The sequence below is a fragment of the Microtus ochrogaster genome, linkage group LG5 (genome assembly GCF_000317375.1).
Source record: "Microtus ochrogaster isolate Prairie Vole_2 linkage group LG5, MicOch1.0, whole genome shotgun sequence".
Classification (NCBI taxonomy): domain Eukaryota; kingdom Metazoa; phylum Chordata; class Mammalia; order Rodentia; family Cricetidae; genus Microtus; species Microtus ochrogaster.
Window position 1 is genome coordinate 5828738 of NC_022031.1, and position 27930 is coordinate 5856667.

At 37.1% G+C, this 27930-nt stretch overlaps 1 protein-coding gene across 6 annotated transcripts in view; it reads left to right on the forward strand.

The window, feature by feature from the left end:
- The window catches only part of Lrrcc1 (leucine rich repeat and coiled-coil centrosomal protein 1), a 48086-nt gene extending 21457 nt beyond the window's left edge, over positions 1-26629 (forward strand). For 4 of the 6 annotated variants that reach the window (XM_005361825.2, XM_026786626.1, XM_026786625.1 and 1 more), the window contains 10 exons: positions 824-1028; positions 1971-2110; positions 2859-3060; positions 3950-4135; positions 4906-5080; positions 5791-5954; positions 6637-6845; positions 6931-7068; positions 7746-7881; positions 17165-17860. In XM_005361825.2, the coding sequence (XP_005361882.1) occupies positions 824-1028; positions 1971-2110; positions 2859-3060; positions 3950-4135; positions 4906-5080; positions 5791-5954; positions 6637-6845; positions 6931-7068; positions 7746-7881; positions 17165-17287 (1678 nt within the window). In that variant the 3' untranslated portion in view covers positions 17288-17860. Of the gene's footprint in view, positions 1-823; positions 1029-1970; positions 2111-2858; positions 3061-3949; positions 4136-4905; positions 5081-5790; positions 5955-6115; positions 6318-6636; positions 6846-6930; positions 7069-7745; positions 7882-17164; positions 17861-26376 lie in introns of those variants that run through there. The other 2 variants (XM_005361828.2, XM_026786627.1) reach the window with 2 other exon arrangements.
- Positions 26630-27930: the final 1301 nt, after the last annotated feature.

Consider the following 27930-nt stretch of genomic DNA (forward strand, 5'->3'; position numbering starts at 1 on the left):
TCCTCAGTTTGTGTTTTCTTCCTTGCCTTCATTTCAGTTTTCAATTCTTGAATTTTTTTTTTTTTGGTTTCCCAGGGTATCATGTACGTATTTACTCATTTCTTCAAACTTTTTGTTATACTTCTCATCCAATTCTATAAGGGCGTTTTTTACATATTGTTTAAGGGACTCTATTGCTTTCATAAAGTCAATTTTTTTCCACTTCCTCTGTGTTAGGGTGTTCAAATACTTCTGTTGTAAGATCATTGGGTTCTGGTGTTTTCATGTTGTTTTTCATATTATTGGGTGAATTCTGTCCTTGGCACCTGCCCATCTCCTCCTATTGATCCTATCTAATGGGTCTTTTAAAACCGGATCAGTTTTCCCTGCTGGCCAAGAGTTCCGCTTTCAAAATGCCCTTGCTCTGTTTCCTGGTTCCTGCCGGGGACCAAGAACCCTCTCACCCCTCCGAAGGGTCTTCAGGAACAGGAACAGGCTCCCCGTTTGCCAGTGACCTCACCAACAAAAGACCTACCTCTTTGATTTAATTGTAGTGGGGTGATCTGCTCTTGTTATTGTGCGCCCCGTCCTGCTACTTGTGTCTGCCGCTGAGCCGGTCCCCGCCGCTTGCGTCTGCTGCCGCGCCAGTTCCCCAAGTCCTATTCCTGATTGCCATGCCTCTCCGCCGCGTGTGCCCCAGGCAGGCCTCTCCGCCGCGTGTGCCGACAAATGCATATATTACTTCAGATACTGATCACTATTTTAAGCCTTAACATTGATTACAATTTTCATTATTTTTGTACATGTAACATTCTTACGATTGCATATATAATTTATGCTTCAGGCTAAAGGATGTTATTTTTAAAGAGAGACATTCCAAGGCTCAACTTGAAATTATAGTTCACAGACTTCAAAATGAAGTTAAAAAGCTAACTATTGAACTAATGAAAGCACAAGATCAACAGGAAGATCACATCAGACACTTGAGAACCCTGGAAAAGGCATTGGAAAAAATGGAGAAACAGAAAGCACAGCAGCAGCAGGCACAGGTATCTGAATGGATCCATGATGTGGATGAACAGATTCATGGCTTCTTCCCTGAACCTAATTGAATATTATAGTAAACTCAAAAGATACCAGGCTCTGTGCAGAAATTAAGTCACTGTTGTTTTTTATATAGCATTTACACAGCCTGTGGATTGTGTCTTTATTCTACCAGTACTTACATAAAGCAATTATAAGAGTTGACAGAAATATTGCAGTTAGGTAGGCTCATATTTTTGAGAGATAGCTTTCAAATCCGTGAGGTACTTGAAAGAGTTTTCACTTTCATGCTTTTGTCATGGAACCTGTCAAAACATGTGATGCAAATCAATAATAATTGATGTCAGTATATTTGATGTTTCAACTTGGTCTGACAATATCATTCTTAATTCAGTAAAGTTTGAAAACAGCTCAGTTATCAAGTCATGCCATTTAATCAACATTTAGAGGAGCTGCCATAAAATACAAGTTGGTAGTTGCAGGGTTGGCCATGAAGCTCCTTGCTAGCTCTCGAAACTCTTAAGTCTGCCAGCTTTTCTGTATAATGACTTTCCCTTTTCTCTCAGATACTGATCTTAGTCATGTTCTCCCTAATATGATGAACGTCAGCACAACCCAAAGCACTCTCACTCACCATGTGTCTGGCAGCCTGCTTGTTTGACCTCTGGACCTAACTCCAAAAGGCATGACTTTTTCCCCTTCTCCATCTTCCCCCTCCAGGTAGCTGCCAGGGTCTACAGCTTGCCTGCCCTGTGGCTTTTCTTTTAAACTAATGAAACTGCCCTTGGCCTTTAAACAAACTAAGCAAATATAAAGTAGAAGCAGGCAGTGACTGTTAGTGCTGTATGTACCATATGTATGACACACAAATGATACTACAACTAACTTTAGACCTAGAGGCAGGGAGATAATTGTGGGACTGTTGTAAACATTTGTACCTCATTCAGATGAGACTTATCCAAGAGGTGGAGCTCAAAGCCTCGGCTGCTGATCGAGAGATAAACTTACTTCGAACTTCTCTTCACCAAGAAAAGGAGCAAGTGCAACAACTTCATGAACTTCTGGCATTGAAAGAAGAGGAACACAGGTGAATGAAACGTATCAAGACAATATTGATATTCATAAGTATAAAACGAAATTTCTGGTTCTATCCACCCTCCTTCCTACCCAGCAATTGACCATTTAGTGACGTCTGACAGAATTCACTCATGGAGGGCTGGCAACATGGCTTAACACCAAAGCCTGACAAGTATGGTTCCTGGGACCCTTGTGACACAAGGAAAACCTGCTCCTGCAAGTTGTCCTATGACATCTATGTATGATATAACACGTAATCTGTCAGCCAATCAATGTAGTGAAAAAAAGGAGTAAAATCAGAGTTAACTTAAGAAAAAAACATATTTGCACCTCTATTAAATTCAGTCCTTTAGAAATAGCAGCTGAAGGCCTGGAGGGATGGCTCAGCCGTTAAAGGCTAGGCTCACAACCAAAAATATAAGAAAAAGCAGCTGAAAAACAAATGTGTGGCTTTGGTGTCAGCATGAAAAGAAAATTCTTAAAAATAATGAACCTTATTTCTACATTTCTTCAAGCTTAACAAAAATTGCCCATCCTGTAGAGAGGTAGCTGTTAACTTCCAAATAACTATTGTAAGACTACTCGGTATTTATTCTTTAAACCAGTAGACTATGAAGTTTCTCTGTCTATACATTTTTGTTTTTTAAAGCAAAGAACTGATCTTCTATTAACCTTAGGTGATGCAAAATGTTAAAGGCTATTTAAAGACCTTTGAATTTTTATTTTCATGAACTGCATTGCTTTGGTTTCCATTCCAGGAAAGAAATTGAAACTAGGGCGTTTTTCAGTGATGCAGAGTTTCAGGATGCACTAGCTAAAGAAATGTCCAAAGAAGAAAGAAAGCATGAGCAAGAAGTAAAAGAATACCAAGAAAAAATTGATATATTAAACCAGCAGTATTTGGATTTAGAAAATGAATTCCGTATTGCTTTAACTGTTGAAGCCAGAAGATTTAAAGATGTAAGAATTGATGTGTAGCTCTGTTGATAAGAGAACCACATCTTAGAATCTTAGAGTCTTTCCATCTCTGTTAATGCTCAGTCTTCTAAGTGCTTATGCCAAAAACTAATGCCAACATTGACTCCTTTTTCTCTGATACTCCATGATGAGTACCTTACAAGCTTTTTGTAGTGTTATTTTTAGAATATAGTCTTTCTTACCAACTTTGTATTAACATGTGAGTTAGATGTTATACCACTCCTCCACTAATTTGCCTTTCCATTTTATTCAGAAGGATAATCAGAACCCTGTGTTGTAGCTGACTTCATTCTTGCCATTTTCCCCTTTCCTCATGCTGCTCCCATCACATGTATTACGCTGTTCCTTGAAGCACTTCCTGCCCAGAACACCTTCCCTGTGTACATTTACGTTTTTGTTGTCTGCTGGTAACTTCTCAATAACAATGTCATTTAAAATTGAACATTCCTCTTATAGTACTTTACATCCCTCTAAGCTTACGTTTTCTTTATAGTTTCATGATGCATAGTTTCTTCCTGTTGGTATACTGCTAGTCCCTAACTACTACAAGACAATTTAGTCTGTTTTCTCCATTAGTACACTGCAGTGCCAAACAGTGGCTGACCTATAGCAACTGCTCAGTGAGTATGTGTCATACAAATGAATCTTGGTTCTTACACTCACTACTTAGTTTCTTGGGTAACTAAACAAATGAGGAGCAGACCCCTTGGGTCTGTGTTTTATCTGCTGGGAATTAGTAGATGGAAACAAACTACCTCCGATTTTTGTTTTGCTAAAATGCAAGGTTTTTAAATGAAAATTGTAAACTGTTTCTAGGTGCAATATTTTCTATTTGGGAAGCTGCTGTTTATAATATGATTTTGAAATATAGGTTCAAGATGGTTTTGAAGATGTTGCAACTGAGTTAGCCAAGAGCAAACATGCTCTTATTTGGGCTCAACGCAAAGAAAATGAATCATCATCTTTAATTAAAGATCTGACCTGTATGGTGAAGGAACAAAAGACAAAACTCTCAGAAGTCTCCAAATTGAAACAGGAAGCAGCCGCAAATTTACAGGCAAGAGTCTGGAGTGTCATTTCCCTGGAGCTTTCACATCACCTCAAGTGTGAGCAGTGCAGTTCAGGGTACTCAGGATTAATTTGGAGATGTTCTTGATGAATGTATACCTTGTGAAGTTAATGATTTCATAGATGATATTGCTTTCATCAAAATATCTAAGCGTGTCAGGTATAGTGATGCATACTTTGAGCTCAGCTCTTAGGAGACAGAACCAGTCAGAGGGATCTCTGAATTAGAGTCCATCCTGGTCTACATTTTGAGTTCTAGACCCTTTGGGCAAACATAATGATACTCTGTCTCAAAAAAATAAATAATATGTAAATAAATTACTTAAGTAAATTTACTTTTATGAAGGTGTTACCAGTTGCACGTGATACTCAAAGGTGTTAAGGTTTGAGAAGTGCCACTTGTGTTAATGGTATTAATTAGCCTTTAAATTCATGTCTATTAATATTTGCATTCTTTCACCTAAGAACTCAACTTTTGTAAAGTTATAGATAATTTAAATATTTCATTAGAAATTTTGACAATTGTAGGTTCAGTTTTTTTCTTTAACAATTATAGAGTAAAAGCTTTAGAAAATAGCTTTTTAGATGTTGGCATTTGCCCATGTGTCTTAAAACTTGGTGTAAATTTTGGCAATATTTACTTTTTAATTGCTTAAAGATGTAAAGAAGTGTACTTTAATAAAAATTTATAGTGTATATAATTTGAATGTTTATAATTAAGTGAAATAATTGGTGATTTTGTGTTTTGGGGGTATATAGAATCAAATCAACACTCTGGAAATTTTGATTGAAGATGACAAGCAGAAGAGCATTCAAATAGAAATTCTTAAGCATGAAAAAACGCAGCTTATTTCTGAACTAGCAGCCAAGGAGTCACTGATCTATGGTTTAAGGACAGAACGAAAAGTATGGGGACATGAACTAGCACATCAGGGTAAGTCTCAAGTTTTTAGATGGAACATAGCCATTGTGAGAAAGCAATACATGTCGATATTGAAGTAAAAAGGTGTTTCCCTGCCTCTGAAATGTAAGGTAAGAGCAGTGCTTTATCTGGTAGGATAAATACGCATTTACCAGCCAGAGAGGAACACACACCTCTCAGGGAGTAAGAAATCATTCCAACAGTTAAGTTGTTAAAGTGCCCAGGCATGGCAGTACATGTCTGTAGCTGCTGCTGCCCTGGAAGCTGAGAAAGAAAGTTACTCAAGAGCAGATGGGGGAATGGTAGCTTTGATACCTTTATTCTATTTGAATTTATTTTTCACCGATATATAAAAACAGTAAAAATTTATATTTTCACGGGATACTGTGGTGATACTCCTCTATATTAATACTAACATCTAAAATGAGTATTGATATTTGTGACATTTACAGTATTTTGCATGGAAACAAACAAAACAAAGTATTATTTATTTATTCTATAGTAATTTCTAATGTGGTTGTGTTCGCTCCATCTTACCTATATAGGATCTGTAATAGCTGAAATATTTAGAAAGCTTTCCTTCTAAATTCCTGTTGATTTGCATTATTATTTGCTTTGGGTTTTAAATACGATTTTTCTGTTTTTCTCCTTATTAGGCTAGGTTTTCATAAAGCACAAAAATTCCCAAGGTGTGTTGTTTCTAACTGGCATTTGTTTCTTAGGATCGTCACTAGCTCAGAGTCGTGGGAAATTAGAAGCCCAAATTGAAAGTTTATGCAGAGAGAATGAATCTCTGAGAAAAAGCCATGAAAGTGACTGTGATGCCTTGAGAATAAAGTGCAAAATCATCGAGGACCAAACTGAAACCATCAGAAAATTAAAAGACGTAAGCTTAATGTTTTCTTTTGGAAAAAAGGCTGATGTCAGATTTAAAAATAATAATTAATATTTTTAATCTTCAATTGTTATAGATTTTTTTGTTTGGTTGGTTTTGGGCTTTTGGGTTTTTTGTTTTGTTTTGTTTTTCAAGACAGTGTTTCTCTGTAGCTTTGGAGCCCGTTTTGGAACTCTATCTGTAGGCCAGACCGGCCTCGACCTCACAGAGATCCACCTGTGTCTGCATCCTGAGTGCTGAGACTAAAGGCGTGCACCAGCACCACCCAGCTAACTGTTGTAGATTTTAAAGAGAGAAAGAATATCATGTATCCTTTTGAAGTTTTTCACCTTGCACTCAAAAGTACTATGTGGTACTTAATAAATTGACTCTTAATTTGATTTTGTTGTTTTTACTGTTTTTTGAGACAGGGTTTATGTATCTATGTATTCCTGGGTGGCAAGGAAACAAACTAACCTGAAACTCACAGAGATCTGCCTGCCACTGCCTTGAGTGCTGTGGCCCAATACCTGGCTTATTATTGCCTTTGAAATAACAGAACATGAGGCATCTGTAAAAGATTAGCCATGACAAGAAAATTTAGTATTATATATAATGTTATGTTCAATATCCTTTTAGGTCTTAAGTTTTACCATATGCAACATCTAAAATAAATTACTGATTTTTTTTAAAGTGCTTACAAGAAAAAGATGACCAAGTCAAATTATTACAAGAAAAGATCACTTTCATAGAAAAATGTACTCAAGAACAACTTAGTGAAAAATGTTCACAACTAGATAATGTGATTGAAAAACTAGAAAGACACAATGAGAGAAAGGAAAAGCTAAAACAACAGTTGAAAACAAAGGAATTAGAACTTGAAGAAATCAGAAAAGCTTACAGGTATTGTATAATACTTGCCACTGAGAAAGTTTTAGATTAATCATTTCATGTTCTTCGCTTTTAAAGTTATTTCCTGTCCTTTTAGCACATTAAATCAGAAATGGCATGATAAAGGAGAACTACTCTGTCATCTTGAAACACAAGTAAAAGAAGTCAAAGAAAAATTTGAAAACAAAGAAAAGAAACTTAAAGCAGAGAGAGACAAAAGCCTTGAGCTACAAAAGTAAGCATTAAGTCATGAAGGATGTGGGATCCCTTTAAACATACATACTGCACAGGCTTGGTAAAACACATGTAAAGAAAGAAAAAGATGCCAAAGTAATGGCGGACATAATTAATTTGCTAAGAAAATTATTTTCATGCCATTTATAAAATAGAAAGTAATAGTCCCCACATAACTTGATAAATATATATTTCTCCATATAGCATAGTCCCTGAAACATAGTAATTATTATATGTACATTTTATTACTAACATTACTGTCACTATCTGAATAAAATCTTGCATGGTGTAAATGGAATTCAGATAGTCACTTGACTGCCAAGAGCAGTGTAGATTTAAATAACAATTAGCTTGCATAAACTGAGGAAGAGAAATGATTTTAAAAGAGACCAAAAAAAAAAACTACGTAGCTAACTGCAATTTTTTAGTTTCGTTCTAAAAAAATACTCAGTAGGAAATAAGGATTTACCTTTTAATATATAAATCTATTTTAAAGATAATTTGTAAGGTAGAGGTTTCTGTGGGAAATGGGTATTATAATTTAATGGTTGGTTCTGATTTCAAGATGCAGAGTGTTATTAATAACAGTCTGCAGATGACTTCTCACTGCACCTAAGAAAAAGCCCACTTAATCTGTGTACCCATCTGCATGGGGTATTTTCTCTTTTTTTTTTAAAGGGATGCACTAGAAAAGCTTCAAAGCATGGATGATGCTTTTAAAAAACAAGTTGATGCAATTGTTGAAGCTCATCAAGCTGAAATAATACAACTAACAAATGAGAAGCAGAAATATATTGAGTGTGCGAATTTAAAGGTACTGTGAGTTAAGATTTACTTTAAAAATCAATATTAAATGATTATAGTTAAAAAATTAGATTTTTGAAAATTAGAAGAAGCTACACATTTTAATACTATAACTACTGAAGAACACATTGTCAAAGTTGTCCTGCATCCAGGCACCACTTAGGTCATTTCTCGATAATAACTCCAGTGAACTAAGTCCTAAGTTAGATCCCAATTGCACTTGTCCACAATCTTGGAAGTCTTCTGTGAATTTCCCTTTGGTTATGGCAAGGAAAAAGTGTAAATGAAGTCTACCATTGCCTTGAGAAAGTTCTCAGCTATCGCTTCCCTATTCATTGGGTCTTAAATTAGTCAGCTTTGTCATCTTGATGAGAATGAGTTCCTGGTGCTGTCAAATCAGACATCAGGTACTTTACCTCAGAAGGAAAATGGTCAAACCAAGGTATTCTAACAATCACACAAACATTCCAATATGGCCACTCTGTTGAGATCCACAAGATTCAAAAATATGTAAAAACTTTTCATTAATTTTCAAGTAGTAATGAAAAAAAGCGAACAGAAGGAGGGTGTGTAAGATTCATAAATGAGCAACCAAAAAGCGTTCAAAGGCAGAAAGCACAGTGGTGTATGCTTATCCTGTAATCTTAGTATTTAAGATGAGGGAGGAAGATCAAATGTTCCTGCTAGAGTGGGCTAAATAGAAAGATATCTATCCAAAAAAAGGGGAGGAACTGGAAAGATGGCTCAACTGTTAAGAGCACTGAACAATCATGAGGCTCAGAGTTCAAATACTGTTATCCACATAGCAAAAGCCAGGTTACCACACCCTATAAATGCCAGTAACTCCAGCTCTGAGGGATCCACTTCCCTAATCTGACCTCAACATACCAACTCATGCACACATAAATAAGTAAGTCTTAAAGACAGACACAAAGTCATTCTCAATTAGAATGTAGTTTAAGTAGAGTTACCCTTAGGACTCTAAAGAGAGAAAGCGGTCTTATATAAATAATAGTTTATGGGAATAATGACTAAGTTATTTCACTTGATGAAGTTAGTGGTGGTTTCAGGTATTTTATTTAATATCATATAAAAGTGCTATGGGCAATAAAACAGGAATTAGACTTTTGGCTGAAAATACTGAGGATGATGTTGGACCTACTACCAACATGATTTTGTAAAGAGTTGAAGAAATGCTCTTTTTTTTATTACTTTAATAATAATACCAATCAAAATTCCCACTTGTTCCCCTCCTCCCACTTCTCTTCCACTCCCCCATGCCCCCTCCAGTCCAAAGAGAGGGCAGGGTATCCTGCACTGTGGGAAGTCCAAGACCCTCTCCCCTTTATCCAGGCTCAGGAAGTTGTGCATCCAAATAGACTAGGATCCCAAATAGCCAGTACATGCAGTAGAGACAAATCCCAGTGCCATTATCATTGGCTTCTCAATCTGCCCCAATTGTCAGCCACATTCAGAAGGTCCAGTTTGATCCCATTCTCGTTCAGTCCCAGTCCACCTGGCTTTGGTGAGCTCACATTATTTCAAGCCCACTGTCTCAATGGGTGGATCAACCCCCCGTGGTCCTGACTTCTTTGGACATATTCTCCGTCCTTCTGCTCTTCAACTGGACCCATGTGGGTCTCTGTCTCCATCTGTCGCCAGTCGAAGATTCTATGGTGATATTCAAGATAGTCATCACTCTGACTACAGGACAAAGGCAGTTCAAGAACCCTCTCCTTCACTGCCCAGGGTCCGAGCTGGGGACATCCCTGTGGACTCCTGGGAACCACTTAGAGTCAAGCCTCTTGCCAACCCCACAATGCCTCCCTTAAGATATCTTCTTCTCTGCTACCATATCTGTCCTTCCTCATCTGAACCATCCCACTTCCCCAAGCTCTTCCTACCCCTCCCCTTCTCCCTTCTCTCTATTTCAACCCCTCCCCCCACCACACCCACACCCCCATGTTCCCAACTTTTGCCTGGCAATCTTGTCTGCTTCCAATTTCCAGGAGGATCTATATGTTTTTCTTTGGGTTCACCTTGTTACTTATGTACTCTAGGATCGCGAACTATAGGCTCAATGTCCTTTGTTTATGGCTAAAATCCACTAATGCGTGCGTACATACCATATTCATATTTTTGGGCCTGGATTATCTAGCATAGTGTTTTCTACTTCCATCCATTTGCATGCAAAATTCAAGATGTCATTGTTTTTTACCACTGGGTAGAATCCTAATGTGTAGATGTGCCACAATTTCTTTATCCATTCTTCCATTGAGGGGTATCTAGGTTGTTTCCAGGTTCTGGCCATTACAAATAATGCTGCTATGAACATAGTTGAACAAATACTTTTGTAGTATGATTGGGCATCATTTGTGTATATTCCCAAGAGTGGTATTGCTGGATCCTGAGGTAGGTTGACTCCTAATTTTCTGAGAAACCTCCACACTGATTACCAAAGTGGTTGCACAAGTTTGCATTTCCACCAGCAATGGATGAGTGTTCCCCTTACTCCACATCTTCTCCAGCATAGGTTACCATTGGTGCTTTTGATTTTAGCCATTCTGACAGGTGTAAGATGGTATCTCAAAGATGTTTTGATTTGCATTTCCCTGATACCTAAGGAAGTTGAACATGTCCTTAAGTATCTTCCGGTCGTTTGAAATTCTTCTGTTGACAATTCAATGTTCAGTTAAGTACCCAATTTTTAATTGGGTTATTTAGAGTTTTAATGTCTAGTTTCTTGAGTTCTTTATATATTTTGGAGATGAGACATTTGTCTGATGTGGGGTTGGTGAAGATCTTCTCCCATTCAATGGGTTGCCTTTTTGTCTTAATGACAGTGTCCTTTGCTTTACAGAAGCTTCTCAGTTTCAGGAGGTCCCATTTATTCATTGTGCCTCTTATTGTCTGTGCTACTGGGGTTATACATCGGAAGTGGTCTCCTATGCTCATGTATTGCAGACTACTTCCCACTTTCTCTTCTATCAGTTTCAGTGTGGTCAGATTAATATTGAGGTCTTTAATTTATTTAGAATTGAGTTTTGTGCATGGTGACAGATATGGATCTATTTTCATTCTTCTACAGGTTGACATCCAGTTATGCCAGCATCATTTGTCAAAGATGCTTTCTTTCTTCTATTGTATACTTTTAGCTCCTTTGTCGAAAATCAGGTGTTCATAGGTTTGTGAATTAATATCCGGGTATTCAATTTGATTTCATTGGTCAACGTCTCTATTTTTATGCCAATACCAAGCTGTTTTCATTACTGTGGCTCTGTAATAGAGTTTGATGTCAAGGATGGTAATGCCTCCGGAAGTTCCTTTATTTAATAGGATTGTTTTGGCTATCCTAGGTTTTTTGTTCTTCCATATGAAGTTGATTATTGTTTTCTTAAGGTCTGTGAAGAATTTTATTGGAATTTTGGTGGGGATTGCATTGAATGTATAGATTGCTTTTGGTATGATTGCCATTTTTACTATGTTGATCTTCCTATCCAAGAGCATGGGAGATCTTTCCATTTTCTGATATTTTTTTTCAATTTCTTTCTTCAAAGACATAGTTCTTGTCAAATAGGTCTTTCACTTTCTTGGTTAGTGTTACCCCAAGATATTTTGTGCCATTTGTTGTGGCTGTCATGAAAGGTGAAGTTTCTCTGGTTTCCCTCTTAGCTTCTTTATCCTTTGTGTATAGGAAGGTTACTGATTTTTTTTTTTTTGAGTTGTTCTTGTATCCTGCCACATCACTTGAAGGCGTATTTAATTAATCCAGGCCAGTGGGTACAAGAAGACAATTTTAATATAAAAGCACACTCACACACCCGGAGTTCAGCGATCCACCGTAAAACCGGAAACAGGAAGGGCTCCAGTCTCGCGTTCCAATTCATTAGTAAAAACATTCGCCCGAGGCTGTCCCGCCCCAAAAGGCGGGGTCTCTCTACAATCACTGAAGGTATTTATCAGATGTAGGAGTTCTCTGGTAGAGTTTTTGGGGTCACTTATATACACTATCATATCATCTGCAAATAACGAAAGTTTGACTTCCTTCCAATTCAAATCCCCTTTATCTCCTTATGTTGTCTTATTGCTATTGCTAGAACTTCACGCACTATATTGAAGAAGTATGGAGAAAGTGGACAGCCTTGTCTTGTTCCTAGTTTTAGTAGAATCACTTTGAGTTTCTCTCCATTTAATTTGATGTTAGCTGTCGGCTTGCTGTATATTGCTTTTATTATATATTAGATCTGATCGTTGTATCCCTAATCTCTCCAAGACCTTTATCATAAAGGGGTATTGAATTTTGTCAAATGCTTTTTTGGCATCTTATGAAATGATCATATGGTGCTTTTTTTTTTCTTTCATTTTATTTATATGATGGATTACATTGATAGATTTTTGTGTGCTGGACCAGCCCTGCATCTCTGGGATGAAGCCTACTTAATCATAACAGAAGAGGGTTTTTTGGTTTTTGGTTTTTTTGTTTTTCGTTTTTTTTTGTTTTGTTTTGGTTTGGTTTTTTTTGATGTTTTATTGGATTTGGGTTTGCTAGCATTTTTGAGAATTTTTGCATTGGTGTTCATGAGTGAGATTGGTATGAAGTTCTCTTTCTTGTTTGAGCCTTTTTGTGGTTTTGGTATCAGAGTAACTGTAGCTTCATAAAAAGAGTTTGGCAATGACTCTTTTTGTTTCTATTTTGTGGAACACATTAAGGAGTATAGGTATTAGCTCTTCTTGGAAGTTCTGGTAGAATTCTGCACTAAAACTATTTGGCCCTGGGCTTTTTTTGTTGGGAGGTTTTTGATGACAGCTTCTATTTCCTTGCGAGTTATAGGTCTATTTAAATTGCTCACCTGGTCTTGATTTACTTTTGGTACATGATATTTATCTAAAAAATTGTCCATTTCTTTTACATTTTCCAATTTTGTGGAGTAAAGGCTTTTGTAATAAGAACAAATGATTCTCTGAATTTCCTCAATGTCTGTTGTTATGTCCACCTTTTCATTTCTGATCTTGTTAATTTTAGTGTTCTCTCTCTGCCTTTTGATTAGTTTGGATGTGGGTTTGTTCATCTTGTTGATTTTCTCAAAGAATCAGCTGTTTGTTTTATTGATTCTTTGGATTGTTTTCTGTATTTCTGTTTTGTTGATTTCAGCCCTCAGTTTGATTATTTTCAGTCTTCAACTCCTCTTGCGTGAGTCTGTTTCTTTTTTTTCTAGAGCTTTCAGGTGGGCTGTTAAGTCTCCAATGTGTGCTTTTTCTGTTTTCTTTAAGTTGGCACTTAGTGCTATGAACTTTCCTCTTAGCACTGCTTTCATAGTGTCCCGTAGGTTTGGGTATTTTGTGCCTTCGTTTTCATTCAATTTAAGGAAGACTTTAATTTCTTTATTTATTTCTTCCTTGACCCAGGGGTGGTTCAGTAGTTTACTGTTCAGTTCCCATGAGTTTATACGCTTTCTATGGATAATATTGTTGTTAAATTCTAACTTTACTCCATGGTGATCCGATAAGACTCAGGTGGTTACTAAATTTTTTTGTGTGTGTCTGTGGATGTTTGCTTTGTTACTGAGTATGTGATCAATTTTCGAGAAGGTTCCATGAGGTGCTGAGAAGAAAGTATATTCTTTCCTATTTGGGTGGAATGTTTTATAGATGTCTGTTAAGTCCATTTGATTCATTACATCTGTTAGTTCTCTTATTTCTCTGTTAAGTTTCTGCCTGGTTGACCTATCCATTGGTGAGAGAGGAGTGTTGAAATCTCCTACTATTAGTTTGTGGGGTTTGATGTGTGATTTGAGTTCTAGTAATGTCTCTTTTACATATGTGGGTGCTTTTATATTAGAGGCATAAATATTCATGATTGAGACTTCATCTTGATGAATTGTTCCTGTTATGAGTATAAAGTGTCCTTTTCCATCTCTTCTGATTTTAGTTTGAAATCAATTTTGTTAGATATTAGGATAGCCACAGCCACTTGTTTCTTAGGTCTATTTGATTAGAAAACCTTTTCCCAACCCTTTACTCTGAGGTAGTGTCTGTCTTTGAGGTTAAGGTGTGTTTCTTGTAAACAACAAAATGCTGGATCCTGTTTTCATATCTATTCTCTTAACCTGTGTCCTTTTATAAATGAATTGAGTCCATTGATATTAAGTGATATTAATGAACAGTGGTTGTTAACTCAGGTTATTTTTTAGTTGTAGTGTTTGTGTGTTTCCCTTTTTTGAGTTGTGTTGGTGGAGGGTTATCAGATGTCTGTGCTATTATGGGTATTGTTGGCTTCCTTGTGTTGAGGTTTTCCTACTAGTACTTTCTGTAAGGCTGGGTTTGTGGCTACATATTGTTTAAATCTGTTTTTGTCATGGAATATCTTGTTTTTTCCATCGATGGTCAAAGAAAGCTTTGCTGTGTATAGTAGTCTGGGCTTGAATCCAAGGTCTCTTGGTGTCTTCAACACATCTATCCAAGATTTTCTGGCTTTCATGGTTTCCATTGAGAAGTCAGGTGTAATTATGATAGGTTTACCTTCATATGTTACTTGACCTTTTTCCTTTGCAGCTTGTGAAATTCTTCCTTTAATTCTGTATGTTTTGTGTTTTGATTATTATATGACGAGAGGATGGGTTGTTTTTTGTTTTTAGGTTTTTTTTTTTTTTTGATTCAGTCTATTTGGTGTTCTGTAAGCTTCTTGTACCTTCATAGGGATATCCTTCTTTAGGTTGGGAAAGTTTTTTCCTATAATTTTGTTGAATATATTTTTCTGGGCCTTTGAGCTGGAGTTTTCTCCATCTTCTACTCCTATTATTCTTAGGTTTGGTCTTTTTATGGTGTCCCAGATTTCTGGGATGTTTTGTGTTAAAAATTTGTTGGGTTTGATGTTTTCTTTGATCAATGAGTCTATTTACTCAATAGTATCTTAAGCACCTGATATTCTTTCTTCTCTCTTGTATTTTGTTGGTTATACTTGTCTCTGTAGTTTATGTTCATTTACCCAGATTTTCCATATCCAGCCATCCCTCTGTTTGTTTTTTCTTTATTACCTTCATTTCCGTCGTCAAGTCTTGAACTGTTTCCTTTACCTGTTTGATTGCTTTTTCTTGGTTTTCTTGGGTATCTTTGAGGGATTTATTCATTTCTTCTAACTTTTTGTTTGTCATCTCTTCCATTTCTTTAAGGAAGTTTTTCACTTAGGTCTCCATCATTTTCCTAAGGTTATGTTTAAAGTCAATTTCTTCTACTTCTTCTGGGTTAGGATGTTCAAGTCTTCCTGTTTGCTGGATTTTGGTGTTACCATGTTGCTTTTCAGAATGTTGGAGGAATTCTTGCTTTGGCACCTACCCATCTCTTCCTTCATATGAGGCCAGCAGAATCTTAGTGTCTTGGTCCAATCCTTGCTGTGGCTGACTGGGTACTGGGGAGTTTTTCTTGGTCTGCCCTCTAGTAGGTCCCCTTGGCACTGCTGCAGGCTCTCAGATCCCCTCAGCCTTGAAGCAAGCTGTGTTGGGGGTTTCAAGGACCTCACAGATGAAAAGGTGGGTTTGCGGCAGAGTTGGATGAGGTAAAGAAAGCAGCAGGAACACTCTTCACTGGATGGCCAGAAAAGCTAAGAGAATTGGAGGTGGCCTGGATTCCGTGCCCCAAGACTGTCCCAGAGAGTGGCACTTCAGGCCGCCTGACCAGGTGGGCCCTTACTCAACTCTGAGGTTCCCCTCAGCATGGGAGCAGGGTCTCTTGCAGGGTTCCAAGTACCTCTCAGACAAAAAGGCGGGTTTGGGGCCTGGGTGGGATGGGACAAAGAAGTCCCAGAGGCAGGAACACTCCCTGCTGGCTCTCAGATCCCCTCAGTCCTGAAGCAAGCTGTGTTGGGGATTCCAAGGACCTCTCAGATGAAAAGGCGGGCTTGGGGGCAGGGTGGGATGGGGTAAAGAAAGCCAGCAGCAGGAACACACCTTGCTGGATGGCTAGAAAATCTTAAGGAATTGGAGGGGGCCTGGATTCAGTCCCCTAGGACTGTCCCAGAGAGAGGCACTTCATGCTGTCCAGCCGTGTGGCCCCTTACTCACCTCTCTTGTTTTCCTCAGCATGGGAGCAGGGTTTCTTGCAGAGTTCCAAGGACCTTGCAGACAAAAAGCAAGAAGTGCTTTCTTATGCTGGTTTTTAACAGACAAACTCTGGGGAGTCCTGCTGCCTGAGGTTTATTACACGGTTAAGTTTGTATTGTGTTAGAAGTTACAAGCTTCTCTTTTCAGGATGGTCCTGAGGGACTTCCTGGTGCTGCATGGTTTATTTCATGATGTAATGAGTTCTTGAGAATACTTAAGTCCAAAGGCCTTGCTCCTGATCATCCTGAAGATCTCTACCAATTAACTAAGAAAGCAGTTCCTGTTCCCAAGCCTCTGAAATGAACAGAAAGGACATGGATGCTAAATTCTACCTGATTCTGATAGAGCCGGATTCACCGATTGGCTCCTTATTATAAAATTAAGTGGGTCCTTCCATCCAGCTGGAATTAAGAGTCATCCACAGTCTCTGTCTTAATGGCGTAAATTTGTCTTGTGTACTAAAGCAACAAAATTACTTTAAATTAAAAAAACCTAGAAAAATATGTATGCAGGCAAAACACACATGCACATAAAATAATAAATTAGGAAAAGTCATTTTCTAAAGGAAACGAAATTAGGAGGTCTGTATCAAGGAGGTGAGGAATGAAGCAATAGAAAAAAGTGGTCATAGTTAGCTGTGTCAGACATGGTGAACTACATAGAAGAATCAAGCAGAAGTCTGTAGTATGTCACACAGGGGTCTTAGGGGAATGTGGGCTATGAATGGATGGTAAAATTATATTTCAAAGGTGTAAGACAGAGTTTTAGAAATGGTAGAGGGGCCGAATTAAAGAGAGATTGTTTTGGGAGGGAAGTTGTGTGAGTTGGAGATCTTTAAGGGGTGAATGTTTTAAGTTGAACTCAGCATTGGCAGGCAGCTCAGAGCAATGGAATGTTGGAACCAGAAAACTGGGTTTCTGTTCTCTCTATAAAACAGGGATTTCACATTTTCTAAGCTCAAAATGCAGGTAGACACATTGCTTTCTTTTTTTTTAGGAGACTCCAGACTAAATAGGTAACACACTTGAAAGTATTGTATATAGTCTTCAGTTTTATCATTTGAGAAACAGTTGCATCTTGCTATCTTCATTTAATGAATCACAAATTATAGAGTACATAAAATACATCACTGACTTTCAAAATGCACTTAAATTTTTTTTTAGAAAATTAAAATGTAAAATGTATACATTGGTTTAGGTTCAGCAAGTTGAAGAAGAAATGCGAGGACTTCTGGAAGAAACATGCAAGAACAAAAAAATAATGGAAGGAAAAATTAAGCAACTTGCTTGTGCTCTAAGTGAAATTCAGAAAGAAATGTGATGTTTGTGGGAACAAATTTAATTGAAATGGACCAACAGACCTATTGTACAAACAATTAAATACTGTAACCGTAGTAACTGCTATGACTTTGAAATGTCTCTTTCTACACATTTCATTATGAATTTTTAAGAGACTTGATGAAATAATTGTATGTGTAGGGTTTTTATAATAAACTATTGATAATTATATATAATTAGAATAACCTATCATAATAACTAGACTTGAAGCACTTTTTCTTGTCTTTGTCCTGTATGTACCTTGTTGGTAATTACACATTTATTTGCAGACTTGTAAAGGAAAGTTAGAATTTGAGTAAAGGAGAGAGGAGAGAAAGTAATCATTGTTGTTAACTTGTGCTAGTGCAGAACTAATTATATTTGTGGGTTTTCCTTTAGTTGATGTAGCTCTGTTCTTTCAAAGCATCTATAACATGTAGCCAAAATTTTAAAGTCTATGTGATTTTTTTAAAAAAATGTTGTCATTCAGAAAGCAGGTGTAGCTATCTCCACATGCTCGGACTCCTCTTTTCTGGTGTATTTGTTTCATTAAAGATGACATTTATACTTTTATAAATATTGTCTGATCTAGAAGAGCACTCAGTCCTACCATCATCCACACTTTCAGTCACTGCATGAAGAGACTTCTGACTTTGCAACTGGAAACACTTCATTTCCTAGCATGTCTTGAATTGCTATGTCTCTGCCGTCACCTCTTACACTGGAAAATATACTCCTGTGCCATTTCTGAAAGGAAGAAAATGTAACACATTTGAAAACTAGTGTCATTAGTAAACTAAATTTTAAAAAGTAAGTAAAACCCAAATAATAAGTGTTCTTACAGGAAAGAGTCTTGTGTGCTCTTATAGCTGAGCAACATACTGCAGTCGGCTAATATCAGAGAAACCAACATGTAATAAGCATCTTGGAAGCAAGATAAAGAATAGCTGCACACCTACTAAATTTGATTTTAAATAATTAACCAAGATAATTTTTTGTTTTTCTTTTATTTTTCGAGACAGGGTTTCTTTGTAGCTTTGGAGCCTGTCCTGGAACTAGCTCTTAGAGAGCAGACTGTCCTCGAACTGAGTGCTGGGATTAACGGTGTGCACCACCACTGCCTGGCCCAACAGATAAATTTTTAATAAAATTCATTATAAAAAGATTTCACCCTTACAATGTCAGCTACACTTTGAGAAATTTGGAAGGGAACAAGAGAATTCTTACCATAAACAATACAGGTTGAAAAGAATTCAAAATAGCTGAAAGACATTCTTACATTAATGAAGACTTACATTGTCAGTCAACCCTGTAAAAAAGATGCCAAAGAAACTTAGGCAGAATGGAAACTATACCTGACAACTCACATCCACCAAAAGAAATGGTTTACTACAAAAGGTGAATTTTTATATAAAAGATTAGAATTTTGGCTAGCTGGCAGAAATTACTCTTGTAGAATTTATACCATAGAAGACAGCAGAAAATAACAGAAGCTTGGTAACTATAGTGTGTGTTTTGTTCATATTACAGTAGTATTGAATTGAAGATGATTAGTGCTCAGATGCATACAATAATCATCAGAGTATTAACTAGGAAAGTAACCCCCCAAATCATTAAAATGCCAAATCTAGACATGATGCCATGCATACAGCTCACCACCAGGAGACTCAAGTAGGTGAACCACATTGGAGACTCTACATTTGAATGACTACAAGGGGTTTACTGACCTTCCCAGAAAAATAATCCTGATAGCAAAAGTGTTTTAAAACTTCTAGAAGTAGTCCTAATTAGGTAACAGCAATAAAAGAAGTATTCAACAAAAACCTCAGAAACAATGGCAAAGGCCTGGACGATGTTGCAAGGACTACATTTTCTACACCTCCACTTCAGCCTGGGGAAACTCCGTAGATGGTTGTGGGTGTGGGCAAGTCAGGTTTCTTCCCTTTGCTTCTGGCCAAAGGATGTAGTCTCACAGAGTTCACAAGCTGTTAGGGTTATGCATGAGTTCTGAAAGTTATTAGGCTACATTATGGTTGATAATCACAGCCAAGAAGGGAAGGACACCATCCATCCAGCTCCCACTCATAACATCAAAATACTAGGAGTCTAGTTACTAACCCTTAAGCAGGTCACAAATCAGAAGCTACCTAATGGGAGAGGCAGATCTAGAAGAGACCCAGACCCAGGTTTCTTGAAGTAGAATCTCTTGAACTTGCATACAGCCACCCTCAAAGCTTTCCCCAAAGGGATTGAGTTTATTTGAAACAATGGAGAAATTCAAGCTAACCACTCTAAAAGGTGCAATAAATGTAACTCTTACCAGTTTATCAGATGAAACCAATTAATGACTGGAAATCATGCCTAACTTGAGAATTTCATAAATTCTTGTAAGGTGTCTCCTATTGCTAGAGAGGACAGGAGGCATGTTGTTCAAATTTCCCATTTTATTTTGAAATCATCTCTATTAGAAAATTCAAGTTATTTACTGTATTTTATGGCCAGGTTGGATCATTTTTCTACAGTGTTGGCAGTTCAAAATACTCAGATACTCACCCCTCAGGAGAATAAGAGTGACATCTAGAGAGATGGAAAGGGGCACCACTTAGAGTCGGGTCAGGAGGAACCAACATGTTAATACAGTGTTTATAGTGTGTGATATCACCTTCCTGGTGTTGATCTTCATGTGTCAGTATTATGTATAAAGACATTGCAAACTGATTTTTTTGTTGCTCTTTTAATTGTGCTCTGGAAAATATCATAATTGAGTCATAGTTTAGAATTTAGCTGTTCAACATGTGATCAAAGAACCAAGAGAATATGACTTGGCAACTTCTTAAGCATACAAAAATTCTTAGGCCCCAGCACAGCCTCACATGCTCAGCACACCTCTCCTACCGAGCTTCCTTCCCCCAAGACCTACCTTTGAAACAGGAGCATGGGCTGATAGGAGTTTATGTTCACATGTAGGAAGCATTAGCTGACCCAGAGCTCTGCAGTTAACTTTAGCTCTGGACCTATCACTGCTTTGTGAGACAAAGTTCTTAAGTATCTGTCCTGAGCAGGGCCTTTACATCTCTGCTGGAGGTTTCTGTACAGCTGTCATGCTGATTTGCCTGCTTTCACCTCAGATATAGTCTTCAGATAACGCCTTTTTTGTTGTTTTTTGGGATTTTCTTTTTGTTGTTGTTGTTTGGTTTTTTGAGACAAGGTTTTCTCTGTAGCTTTGGAGCTTGTCCCAGAACTAGCTCTTGTAGACCAGGCTGGCCTCGAACTCCCAGACATTCCCCTGCCTCTGCCTCCCGAGTGCTGGGATTAAAGGTGTGCGCCACCACCACTATAGCCACTATAACGTCTTTTTTGATAGAGCGATTTACCAGAACAATATTTCTGCTACCCCAGATCACAAATGTCATTAGTAGTACTATTTGTCAAATCAAGTCTTGGTCTATTTGTGTGGTTTGATTATGGTTGGATAGGTTATACAAATGGTTCTGTGCTGTAAGATTTTAGTGCAAATGATAGTTGAGGGTTGCAGTTTGTCATTACAGTATAATGTAGCTCATCCTTTTGGCTCTGCTTTCGCTACTATTTCAAATTGCAGATAAACATAATTTCTACTTCAGGTTAAGATCTGTTCATATGCATTTGGATATACCAAAGGATGGTATTATATGCAATTCCTGTGCTTTTTCTTTAATATTCAATTAAATATAATACGTGAGTTTAAATGGTAGCTGACAGTAAGTCTGGTTGTTATCTAAACCAATGCCTGATACTTCCAGTTTCGTGCATTCATAAGTTTTCTATCTGGTGGTAAGCTCAGAATTTGGTAGGCTCAGATTTATCAACATGGGTGCTACAATATGGAGGATGTTTGAGGAAGGCTATGGAACCCTTGGTGTGCCCTATGGAAGCAAATATCCCATGAACCTTACTTAATTATTTCCAAGTGTGTAATCCTGAGTACAGATTTCTGCTTGTTGGCAGTATCTGGGCTCCCCTATCTGTGAGAAGGAGGAATGGAACACTTAATTTCATAATAGGAATGTAGATTAGGGTAGATTAGAAGCAGTGTCATCAACCCATTGGTTGGGAGGAGGAGTGTCAGATAATTTATACATTCACTGAAATATCAGAAGTTTTAGGAATCATTTGGTTTTCTGAATCTAGGGGATTTTCTTTAATAATTCTCTATCCAGAAATTTATCTTTAGATCTAAATTCTTGACTTAAAGTACCTCAAATAAATTTAGTGGTCTTTGGACTTAGACACTTTGCTATGAACTTGAGTTCTAATATTCACTTACATCCCTACATGGAAGTTATACAACTAACCAAATTCCCAAAGCCGTGATTCACTTTCCAAGACTGCTGAGCTTCTCTCAAACTGAGGTGTTAGATTCAGATGGCTAGTTGAATAATTTGAATAATAACTAGTAAAGATAACTCTCTGTCACCCTTGGGGATCCCAATATACTTGTGCATAGGGCAATGTCCTGAATGTTTTGAAGGATAACAGCTTAACTCCTCACACTTTGTCAAGGTGTCTGGGAATACAGAGCAGTCACCCAACTCCAGTACCATTTACACATCACTGATGTGGATAATGCTAAATGTCTTTGGGTTAATATTATTATTACAAAACAAGTAAAAAAAGTAACAAATAATGAGAAGTATATATATATATATATATATATATATATATATATACATAAAAACCATGTTGCAACACTATGATAATGGTTCAGTTGACAGACTCATCTGAGTTACCATATATGGTCATACAGGAGAGTGGGAATGACAGGGTGGCCCTAATAATCTGTAGTAGTTCCTTCTGCTGGGAGTCTTTTTTTGCTGCCCACTACCCATACTGTAAGAGATGAGAGACAGGTCTCAGCACCAGTTTCAGTGAGTGACCGCAATCTGGTTATTTTATCCACAACAATAGACTTAAGAGCTGCTGGAGCTTAAGTAGATGTTTCCAGTATATTATTTCTTATATTTTATTTTATTTTATGTGTATGAATGTTTAGCCTACATGTATATCTGTGCAGCATGTGTATGCCTGGTACCCATGAAGACCAGAAAAGGCTATTAGATATCCTCAAATTGGAGTTATTGAATGTTGTGAGCTGCCAAGTGGATGCTAGGAATTGAGCCCAGGGACTGTGGAAGAGCAGCCAGTGCTCTTAACTGCCAAGCCTTCTCTCCAGCCTCTCCAGTATATTCTTATTTTTAACTTAGATTCCTTTATATTTTAATATACATGATTTCTATGCATGACTATGTCTGACTTGGAGTTCACATATCAGATTATAAACACTACCCTAGTGAAGGTGAGAACTAAAAATCTCATTGCTGAGCTGGTGAGATGGATCAGCTAGTAAAGGCACTTAGTGCTAAACCTGAGTACCTGAGTTTGGTCCCTGGGACTCACATAGTGGAAGAAAAAAAACTGATTCTCACAAGTTGTTCCCTGACCTCCACAGAAATACACACGTGTGTGCTTGCACATAAACATCATGCAGTTTTTTAAAATCTGTATGCCACAATAGAATATAAAAAATAATAAATGTGAATCAGATTTAGTTGTATAAATACATATACAATTAAAACTAAGATACTAAAGAAATAATTTTACATACTAGAAGATCAAAAGACTATCCATGCTCAAGGACTGGAAGAACTAATACTGTGAAAATGACGATTGTACCAAAAGCAGTCTACAGATAGATAAATGCACCCTCATCAAACCCAATGACATTCTTTACAGAACTGAAACAATCCTAAAATGCAAGTGGAAGCACAAAAGGCTCTGAGTAGTTAAAGCAGTCCTTGGCAGCAACAATGCAAGCTCCATAATATGATGCCCATTTACATTACAGAGTCCAGTAACAAGACAGCATAGCAAAGGAACAGGGCAGAGGACTCAGAAGGAAGTCCACAGAGCTAGAAGCATCTAACAGTTGATAAAGTTCTCAAGAATAAACATTAGAGAAGAAACAACCCTTTACAAACGATGCTGAGAAATTTGGTTTATGAATGTAAAAGTATGCCAATATCAACTACCCTACACAAAAATCAATGAAAAAAATGGATCAAGACCTTTATGTAAGATCTACAATTCTGAAACTTCAGAGGAAAACATAGCTAACTTATCTCAAGGTATAGAGGCAAGAATTTCTGGAAAAGACCCCAACAGCAGAGGAAATAACGCCAAGCTTTATTAATAAATATGAATCATATGAAATCAAGAAGCTTCATCACAGCCAAAGAGACAACCATCAGAGTGAGTGAAAAGACAGCTTATAAAATAGAAAACAAAAGCTGTGTGGCAGAGGTAAAAATGAAAGATATACAAAGAGCTGCAAAAGTTTAGCACAAAAACGTCGGTGCTTTGCTAGTCCATAGCGCCCCAGTCGGAATGCTATCCTCAAGAAAGTAAAAGGTAAAGGCTGGTGATGTGGAGAAGAGAAGGATGCTGGGAAGAGGATCTTTAATTTACTAATAGGAGAGAATGTAATCTCATGCAAGGACTTTTGAAGCAAAGCATGGAGATTCCTGCCACATAACAGCTGTACACCACTGGATAAATACCTAAAGGACTCTAAGTGAACATAACATACACGTGATTATTGCTGTATTAGTCACTATTACTTGGAAATGGAACCAGTCTAATTGGCCATCAACAGATGAAGGATAAAGAAAATGTGGTACATAAACACTGGAATTTTATGCAGCTGTAAAGGAAGAAAAAATTACATTTGTAGTGAAATAGGTGTGATTAGAATCATTGCTAAGCAAAATAGGACAGACTCAATAATACCAATTTCCCCTCACATGCAAGAACTATATATATATATATATATATATATATATATATATATATATATTATGTTTACATGTGTGCCTCTATATTTGTAAGTCATGTATTAAGATGGGGGTAATGAAGAACTTTTACAGGGGTCAGAAAAACAGTAGTGGAATACATGTAATAGGAAAGCAGAAGGACAAAAAGGAAGAAACAGCTGTAGAATGGGAGGGAGCAAGGAAAAGCAATGGGAGAATAAAATGAGAACAGAGATGAGAGACTTGATGAAAACCATTGCTTTGAACGCTTGCTACCTTTAGAAATGGATGGCAAAATGGAAAACATTCCCAGTGCCACTCTTCCAGGGCAACATGTTTTTAATTACATAGTATGTATCCTCTTTGGCAAAACAGAAGTACAAGACAAAAATCATTGTGCTGTGTGCGTGCAAACTGTGTGTTTACATACAGTCCGCACTTGCTATTTGTACTTACAGGATACAAACTTTCAAAAGGCCTTTGCATTATATGTCATAGTGCTGTGCCATGTGTGCAATAAGCAATGTCATTTGTCATAAGATGATTAACTATCCTTGAAACACCTTTTAACTACTTTTTTTTTTTTTTTTTTTTTTTTTTTTTTTTTTTTTTTGGTTTTGGTTTTGGTTTTTTTGAGACATGGTTTCTCCGCGATTTTGGAGCCTGTCCTTAAACTCACTGTAGACCACGTTGGCCTCGAAATTCACAGAGATTGCCTGCCTCTGCCTCCTGAGTGCTGGGATGGAAGGCATACACCACCACCACCCAGCCTTAACTACCCTTTTGTTATAGTAATTATCTGGCTGGAGAGATGGCTCCGAGCTTAACATCACTGAATGCTCTTCCTGAGGGCCTGGGTTCAATGCCCAGCACCCACATAGCAGTTCACAACTGTCTGTAAGTCCAGTTCCAGGGACTCTGGCACCCTCACACCAGTGCACATAAAAATAAAAGAAAATGCAGAAGACAGATGTTTGTATGTTATAAGCATTTGAAAGGAAAAATAGCCAAATCTAGTTTCAGAAAAATTAAAACAAAGAGGTAATACAGTTCATACAGAAATTTTTGATGGACTATTAGCTAAAGGGAGAACAGTTGAAAGTTGCAATTTTCATGACCATTAAATAGAATTAATAATTTAAAACTAAGTTCCATCTGAGAACATAACTCCGTGCTTGGATACTTATTTAGCATTCACAGTGCCCAAGTTCAATCCAAAGCACTGTCCTACCCCCCTGGACATTCACAGTGCCCCAAGTTCAATCCAAAGCACTGCCCTACCCCCATGGACGGGAGGCAAAAAAAAAAAAAAAAAGAAAAATAGTTTACTCTCATCATCAAATAAAAACTTTTATTTTCTTAAATATGTACTGTGACAGAAGAGTACATATTTTTATTTATCCTGTATATATGAAAATGGCATGTGTGATTCTCTACAAATATCACATACTTGAAATCCAGTCCATTCTGGCCTAATTATTCTTTTCATCATCAAATTCTTGCCATTCATCCCTCAACCTAGTCCTGAATTATATAATTATTCTGAAATGTATTAAAACTTATTCAATAATATTACAGCACATCATAATATTTGTCCTACAAATCTATGTGACTAACCCAAATTTGTTAAAAGATTGCTGACGTGGAAATAATACTGCACAGGTCAGTGAAATATACGCTAGCTCCACTGGACTAGCAAGTGAACAAAAATCTGCCAAAGAGATCCGAGGTGTTTCTCCAAAAGGGCAGGCATTTGTATGTAGTAACTGGCCCCCTTTCAATAACTGTCTCTTTATAGCCAAAGGACAAGGAAATCGAAGTCAGAGTGGAAAAAGTGTATTCTTAGTCACCTAATATCTGTTAAGTGTTCAGTGTGCAATATTGACCAATAGTGTCTTAAGATTATTTGTATTCTGGTTTTTAATGAGTAGAAATTTCAAAAAGATCCATCAGTAATAAAACAACATTTTACCATCCATCTCATTCTCAGCAATGTTTGGTGGGAAAGAAACATCCTTATTTTTCACTGTGCTGTTGATTGTTCGCAGGGTGACTGTGAAACATCCTTATTTTTCACTGTGCTGTTGATTGTTCGCAGGGTGACTGTGAAACGTCCTATTTTTCACTGTGCTGTTGATTGTTCGCAGGGTGACTGTGAAACATCCTATTTTTCACTGTGCTGTTGATTGTTCGCAGGGTGACTGTGAAACGTCCTATTTTTCACTGTGCTGTTGGTTGTTCGCAGGGTGACTGTGCGCGTGCGGACTGAGACAGGAAAGCAGGATTCCAGGTCAAGTTCTCGCCTCATCTGCCGATGTGCTCCTGAGGGCTTGGACTTAAGTACGCACATATATTCTTCTGTGTTTGATTATGCAGATGACATTTGCACAGCTCTATATATTACAATCCACATGAAAAGACTGAATTGTGTATAAATTTTGCATCTATCAAATGTTTTTACAACAAATAAAAGAATAAAAAACATTTATGACAGTCTTCTCTGAAATTTGTGAAACAGTGTAATTTTTTATTTTAGAATATCAGTCAACAAAACACAAAAGGTTTTTATGGCTAATTGAAATGTTTGCTAATTTGTTAATACTCTAATACTTGAAATCCAGCAAATTCAAATAAATGAAAATTCCACTATGAAAACCACAAACAACTATTAACCAAAAGTTTAGAGTCAGTAGTCATATTTATTGCCTTTTAAAAAATATCTAAAGTAGTATATTAAAATGTGTTTACAAAATTATCCATCATGATAATTATGATAAAGTTCAATCGTATGCTTGCTTTTCACAAACTAACCTTTTGAAACGCTAAGCCCCCGACCCCCTCCCCACTTAAGCTGTTTGGAGATGTCTTCCTGGGGCTGGGGTGTTCATGCTGGCATTAGAGCCTTTGTAGGAGCAGAAATGCAAAGCTGCTCAGTAGCCTCTGAAAGACAAAGACAGTGCAAAAGATCCTGCATGCACAAACTAGAAGAGGCTCCCGACTAGAGCTCAGCAATCCCAGTGCCTTGATCTTAGACTTGCAGCCTTCAGGTTATGAGACTATAAAGTTCTATAGTTTAGATAGCCAATTTCTGATGTTGTATGCCATAATCGTTTTATAAATAGTAATAATTTCATTTCACAACCGTTTCTGACCTAGCACACACAGCAGAATGTTTGTTGATTAAAATCTCAAGAAACACTTTTTATTAAATCAATATTATTAATTTGTAAAACTTTTTGATTTGCTTAATATAAAATTATATAGGTAGTTGCATTAGCTGATTGTTTTCATTTTATTTTAGATTCGTTATCCCAAATTTTGTTTGCTATGTTCTTCGCACTAAAACAGTGGCTAATAAAATATCTGTGAAGGCAAAACAATACTTTTGTTTAAAATGGTTTTCAGGATTTACTAGTTGATGCTGTCAGTTTTCCCTCTCATTTCAGTGACTTTTTTCTCTCTACTGTTAACTTAGGTATTATTCCTTCATGTAGGAACATTATTTTCTACGAAATGATTTTTTTAGTCACCTAATATTTAAGTGTGAGCAACATTCAGTGTATGTGAATACTAAGTTGTTCAAAGATGTTTATACTGATTCTCAAGTTTGCAAGTAAAATGAAGGGTGGAAACAGATTTCCTCCTCTCATACCTGTGTAATTTCACTGTCTCTTCGTAGTTTAAGATATCACTAAGCACAAGATGCTGCGAGTAGCCCAAATAATATGATTACTGGGAAACAAATATGTAATTTGGTAAAGCACGCTTTCTAAAGGCAGGTGCGGCAAGAGGTGGGACT